This window comes from Belonocnema kinseyi, chromosome 9, assembly GCF_010883055.1.
Source record: "Belonocnema kinseyi isolate 2016_QV_RU_SX_M_011 chromosome 9, B_treatae_v1, whole genome shotgun sequence".
NCBI classification, from domain to species: domain Eukaryota; kingdom Metazoa; phylum Arthropoda; class Insecta; order Hymenoptera; family Cynipidae; genus Belonocnema; species Belonocnema kinseyi.
The window spans coordinates 127,998,310-128,005,458 of record NC_046665.1 but is presented as its reverse complement, the minus strand read 5'-3'; the positions used below and the strand labels follow the sequence as shown (position 1 = coordinate 128,005,458).

Here is a 7,149-nt window from a genome sequence, read left to right as displayed (position 1 = left end):
CGAATTTTCTACAAAATAGTTAAAATATCAGTTAAGAAAATTAATTTCGAACAGAAAAAAAAAAAAATTTGAACGAAAAAATTTCATTTTGAAGAAAGTAGTGAAATTTTCAAAAAAGGATTTAATTTAAAAAAATATATATTTTAATAGAAACAAATTTTCTACAAAATAATTCAAATTTCAGTTCCAAAAATTAATTTTTGACAAACAAAAATATTAATTTTGAACGAAAAATCTAATTTTTAAGAAAGTAGTGCAATTTTCTACAAAATAGTTCAAATATCAGTTAAGAAAATTAATTTTGAACGAAAAAATTTGATTTTTAAGAAAGTAGTGAAATTAAAAAAAAAAAGGAGTTGATTTTTAAACCAAAAAAGATATTTCAATAAAAATGAATTTTTATAAAATTAGTTCAAATTAAAGTTAAGAAAATTAATTTTTAATAAAAAAAAACCAATTTTGAACAAAAAATATAATTTTGAAGAAAGTAGTGCAACTTAAAAAAAAAAGGAGTTGATTTTTAAACGAAAAAAGAATAAATTCTACAAAATAGTTAAAATTTCAGTTAAGAAAATTAATTTTTAATTTTAAAAAATTCATTTTGAATAATAAAATTTTTCGTTTTGAAGAAAGAAGCGAAATTTTCAACAAAGGATTTGATTTTCAAAAAAAATATTGTAATAAAAACGTATTTTCTACAAAATAGTTCAAATTTCCGTTAAGAAGATTAATTTCGAACAGAAAATAAATTAATTTTAAACAAAAAAATCTAATTTTGAAGAAAGAAGTGAAACTCTAAAAAAAGGAGTTGATTTTTAAACCAAGAAATATATTTCCATAAAATCGAATTTTCATAAAAATAATTGAATTCTCAACTAAAATGGCTTAATTTTTAATCAAACAGTTGAATTTACAACCAAAAAACAGATTTTTCGCAAATAATGTGAGTTTTCAATAAATACACAAATTTTCAAACAAATAGTTCAAATTTCTATGAAATTTTGGAATTTTTAACAAAAAAAAGTTAATTTTCAATCGAGACTTCTACAGAAAGTAATTTAAAAAAAAAAAAACCTAGAACAGATTAGTTTTCAACAAAGCAGTTGAATTTATAAACAAAAAAATGTATTGTCTACCAAAAAATATGAATTTTTAATAAACATATAAATTTTCATATAGATAGTGGAAATTTCTACCAAATTTTTTAATTTTCAATAAAAAAGTTAATTTTTAACCGAAATAGATTAAATTTTATTCAAACGGTTGCGTTCTTAACCAAAAAAGGTGAAAATTTTGCAGAAAGAGATGAATTTTTAAACAAAAAAAATAAATCTTCTACAAAAATTTTATTTCTACTAAATTTTCGAATTTTCAATAAAAATGTAAATTATTGACCATCATGGAATAAATTTTACCCAGACGATTGCATTTTTAAATAAAAAAAGTTTAAAATAAATACAGAAATTTTCATACTAATAGTTACAATTTCTATAAAATGTTTGAATTTTCATAAAAAAAGGTAATTTTCAAACGAAATAGTTTAATTTTTAACTAGACATATACAAAAAAATTGATTTTGTACCAAGCAATATGAGTTTTTAACAAAAACACAAAATTTTAAACAAATAGTTGTTTTCTAGCAAATTTTGGATTTTCGAAAAATAAAGTTATTTTTAATCGATTAAATTAACTTCTATGTTGGAAATTCAGGTTTTCAGGTTCAAAATTCTTATTTCCAATTTGAAAATTCATCTCTTTCGGTAAAAATTTCATTTTTTTTTGTTCAAAATTTGTTTGAAAATAATTCTGCTTTCGTTAAGAATTTAACCATTTTGTTCAAATTTTTTTTTCAAATTCCATTTTTCAATTGCCAAAAAACATAAATCCATTCTATCCATCTAGTTTCAATTTTTTTAAAAATTTTTTCGAAGGCTTTTAATTCCTAATTGTTTACGACTTCAAACATCATAAAAAAAATTTTAATTGGAAATGTAGGCTTAAAAATAAGGGTTGGTTTAATTTAAAATAAAGATTGAATTTTTAATTTAAACTTTTGAAAAAAACTTAATTTAAAAAATCATTTTGATCATAAAATTGTAGAATCTGAATAGATTACCTGATGCTTTGAGAACTGCCAATAATCGAAGAAACACTTGAAATTGGAGTCATAAAACTGGTTTTTTGCGAATGACTCGTTTTTTTCGATTCAAATTCCTCAACATGTTTGTGAAGATTTTGATCAATCTTCAACAAATTTTCATACTTTTCCTTCAGAATCTCGACCTCCTTCGCTTTTCTATAGTATTCCCTTTTAACAAGAGCGTACTTTTTCTCCTAAAAAATAATATTAAAATCTAATTTTCACACTTTTTAGAGATAAGAGAGGTAAATTTTTTGTTTTATTACAAATTTTTTTAGGTGAGCCGCGAGACATTTTAAATTTCTAGTCCGTCTAAATGATCTTTTTTGAAAAAATCAGAAGTAGGCAGCATTTTTCTTTTTTTTATATAGTTCTTTCGATTTTTTCAATATAATCATTTTTTAAGATCGCGAGATTAATTTAAAAAATGCAATTACTTTTTTAAAATAAATAAAATAATATAAGCTACAATAATTATAAAAATTAGCTTCTTCAGTTTAAATAAAACTTTGAAAAAAGTTAAAACTTGTTTTATTATTTTTTCAATAAAAAAAAATTGAATAAAAATTTTTTTTTTAAATTACATTTTTCAAAAACCTTCAGCAATATCTATAAATTGTTTGATCGGGAAAAAATAACGAAAAAGAATCTGTTAAGTTTTATTTGATCAAAAAATAACATTTAAATCCATGTCGAATTTTCAACCCTAAAGTTGAATTTTTAGCCAAAAGAGATAAATTAAAAAAAAAAAATTACTTCTCTAACAAAGAAGACGAATTTTAAACAAAAAAGTTAAAATTTCAACAAAAAATGACGATTTAAAAAAAAATGGTTAAACTTTTTATCAAATAGTTGAATTTTTATCCTGAAAAGATGAATTTTCAACCAAAAAGTTTAATTTTAAACTTATAAAGGACAAATTTTTAATAACAAAAGAAGATAAATTCAGCAAAAAATATAAATTTTCGATAAAAAAAGTTAATTTTAGAACAAATAATTTAATTTTCTACCAAATTTGTTTTTTTTTTTAAGCCAAAAAGGAAAGATTTCTACAAAACAGTTCAATTATTAAGCCGTAAAGTTGAATTTGGAATCCAAAATAACGAATGTTCGATAAAATGGTTAAATTTTCGTCCAAAAAATACGACTTTAGAAGAAAAGTTGGATTTTGAAGAAAATTATGAAACTTTAAACGAATAATTGCATTTTTTAACTTGAAGAGATAAATTTTTAATTAAGAAAATTAATTTTCTACCAAAAAAGATTAATTTTCTAACAAAAGACGATTTATCACCAAAATACAAGAATTTTCAAACAAACAGTTGAATTTTTAGCAGAATAGTTTAATTTTCTAACAAATTGTTTTTTTTAAGCCAAAAGGAGAAATTTTGTACAAAACAGTTGAATTATTAAACCGTAAAGTTGAATTGGGAATCCAAAATAACGAATGTTCGATAAAATGGTTAAATTTTCGTCCAAAAAATACGACTTTAGCAGAAAATTTGGATTTTGAAGAAAATTATGAAACTTTTAACGAATAATTTCATTTTTTAAACTTGAACAGATAAATTTGTAATAAAGAAAATTAATTTTCTACCAAAAAACATTAATTTTCTAACAAAAGACGATTTTTCACCAAAATAGTTTAATTTTCTACCAAATTGTTTTTTTTTAAGCCAAAAAGACAAATTTTCTAGAAAACAGTTCAATTATTAAACCGTAAAGTTGAATTTGGAATCCAAAATAACGAATGTTCGATAAAATGGTTAAATTTTCGTCCAAAAAATATGACTTTAGCAGAAAAGGTGAATTTTGAAGAAAATTATGAAACTTTTAACGAATAATTTCATTTTTTAAACTTGAACAGATAAATTTGTAATAAAGAAAATTAATTTTCTACCAAAAAACATTAATTTTCTAACAAAAGACGATTTTTCATCAAAATAGTTTAATTTTCTACCAAATTGTTTTTTTTAAGCCAAAAAGACAAATTTTCTAGAAAACAGTTCAATTATTAAACCGTAAAGTTGAATTTGGAATCCAAAATAACGAATGTTCGATAAAATGGTTAAATTTTCGTCCAAAAAATATGACTTTAGCAGAAAAGGTGAATTTTGAAGAAAATTATGAAACTTTTAACGAATAATTTCATTTTTTAAACTTGAACAGATAAATTTGTAATAAAGAAAATTAATTTTCTACCAAAAAACATTAATTTTCTAACAAAAGACGATTTTTCACCAAAATAGTTTAATTTTCTACCAAACAGTTGAATTTTTAGCAGAATAGTTTAATTTTCCACCAAATTGTTTGTTTTTTTAAGCCAAAAAGACGAATTTTCTACAAAACCTTTGAATTTTCGACAAAAAAAGACGACTTTAATAGAAAAGTTGAATTTTAAAGAAAATTATGAAATATTTAACGCAATAATTGAATTTTTCATTAATGAGCTAATTTTTAATTAAAATTTTTAATGAAGAAAATTAATTTTCTCTTAAAAAAGATTAGTTTTCTAACAAAAGACGCATTTGAAATAAAATACATGAATTTTCAACCAAATTGTTGAATTTTCAGCAGAATTGTTAAATTCGTAACTAAAACGTTTTTTTTCAAGTCAAAAAGACGAATTTTCTACAAAACAGTTGAATTTTCGACAAAATAAAAAAGAATTTAATAGAAAAGTTGGATTTTCAATGGAAGTATGAAATTTTCAACGAACTAGTTGACTTGTTTAGCCAAAAATTGATTTTTAAACTCTACAAAGATACATTTTCAAATAAAAAGATTAATTTTCTACCAAAAAAAGTTTATTTAAAAAAAAAAGACGAATTTTCAACAAAATACATGAATTTTCAACCAAATAGTTGAATTTTCAGCAGAATAGATTAATTTTTAACCAAACCGTTTTTTTTCACGGTCAAAAGATGAATTTTCTACAAAACAGTTGAATTTTCGACTGTTGAATTTTGAATCCAAAATAACGAATATTCGATAAAAAAGTTGAATTTTTGTCAAAAAAAATCCGACTTAACAGAAAAGGTAAATTTTGAAGAAAATTATGAAACATTTAAAGAAATAATTGAATTTTTCATCAAAGAGCTGACTTTTTAGCTTGAAAAGATAAATTTTTAATGAAAAAAAAATTAATTTTTTACCAAAAAAGATTAGTTTTCTAACAAAATACATGAATTTTTAACCAAACAGTTGAATTTTCAGCAGAATAGATTAATTTTTAACCAAACCGTTTTTTTTTTTTCACAGTCAAAAGATGAATTTTCTACAAAACAGTTGAATTTTCGACAAAAAAATACAACTTTAATAGAAAAATTGGATTTTCAATAAAAGTATGAAACTTTAAACGAAATAGTTGAATTTTTTATCAAAGAGCTGATTTTTTAACCCTACAAAGATAAATTTTCAAACAAAAACATTAATTTTCTATCAAAAAAAAAAATTAGTTTTCTATCAAACGACGAATTTTTCAACAAATAGTTGAATTTTCGACATTTAAAGGAAAAATTTTCAATAAAAAAAAGTATAGCTAAATTTTCAGATGAAAAATTAATTTAAAAAAAGTATATTTTAAACAAAATAGTTCAGTTTTCAAATTAACAGTTTAATTTTTAACCAAAAACTTTAATTTTCTATGAAAGTAGTTTAATTTTTAACCAAAAATATGAATATTCAATAAAACAGTTAATTTCCAAAAAAATATTTTAATTTTCTGCTGAAATAATAAAACCCTTGAATAAAAAATAATAATTTATTTCGAAAGTAGTTCAACTTTAAACAAATTAGTTGATTTTTGAACAAGAAAAAAATGAATTCTCAACTAAACATGTAATATTTAATATTTCAACGCAAAAGGATGTTAATTTTTAATTAAGAACAGTTCAATTAAACCTAACAGGCAAATTTTTAATAAAACATATTAATTTTCGACTGGAAAAAAATTTTTTAAACAAATAATAGAATGAAGAAAACGAATTTTTAGCAAAATTTTTTTCACCAAAGTTATGAATTTTCAACCAAACACTTGAATTTTTAACTAAAAAAAAATATTTTCTACGAAAAATGGAATAGCTACATTTTTGATAAAAATTATAATTTTTAATAAAAATAAACCTAAATAAATGAATCGTCAACCAATAAAATATGTGTGAAAATATATTTCTTTTTATAGAAATTTGATCTTTCTCAGTTAAAAACGCAACTCTCAGGTAAAAAATTAATCTGCTTTTGTGAAAAATTAATTTTTTTTTTTGACAAGTCACATTTTTGGATCGAAAATGCAAAAATTTTGTAGAAAATTCAATTGCTTTGTTCAAAATTAAACTAATTTTTCAAAGTTTAATTTTTTGGCTGAAGATTCCTAATTTAAGTTGAAAATTCTTTGTTTTTTGTCAAAAATTAACTTTCTTACTAAAAATGTAACTATTTTCTTAATAATTGAATTTATTGATTTAAATTTTGTCTTTTCTCGACAAACAAATTTCTTTTAATTAAAAATTGAACCATTTTGTTAAAGATTAATGGTAAAAAATCAATCTTTTTTGTAGAAAATTAATTTTTTTGTTGACAAATCACATTTTTGGATTGAAAATTCAAATATTTGATGGAAAATGTATTCATTTTGTAGAAAATTCGTATTTTTTTATTAAATTCAACTGTTTTTTATTTCAAATTAAAATCTTTTTGTGATGAAAAAAAACTATTACATTTTTAGTTGAAAATTCATCTCTCTAGTCGCAAAATTCAACTTTTTGGTTAAAAATTAAACTACTTTTTTAAAGCTTAATTTTTTCGTTTGTAAATTCATAATTTTAGTTGAAAAATCTATTTTTTATAGTTAAAAATTAATTTATTACAGAAAATGTATATATTTTCTTGAAAATATGACTAAAAATTTTTTTAAATTGAAAATTGAACCATTTTGTTAAAGATTAATGGTAAAAGATCAACCTTTTTTTTAGAAAATTAATTTTTTTGTTGACAAATCACATTTTTGG

The 7,149-nt window shown here is 20.8% G+C and overlaps 1 protein-coding gene across 1 annotated transcript in view; it reads right to left on the bottom strand.

Annotated features, from left to right (window-relative positions):
* Positions 1-7,149, bottom strand: part of LOC117179990 (RING finger protein 212B-like) — a 12,627-nt gene that overhangs the window by 1,435 nt on the left and 4,043 nt on the right. The window contains exon 3 of the mRNA XM_033372260.1: positions 2,117-2,334. Within this exon, the coding sequence (XP_033228151.1) occupies positions 2,117-2,334 (218 nt within the window). The remainder of the gene's footprint in view (positions 1-2,116; positions 2,335-7,149) is intronic.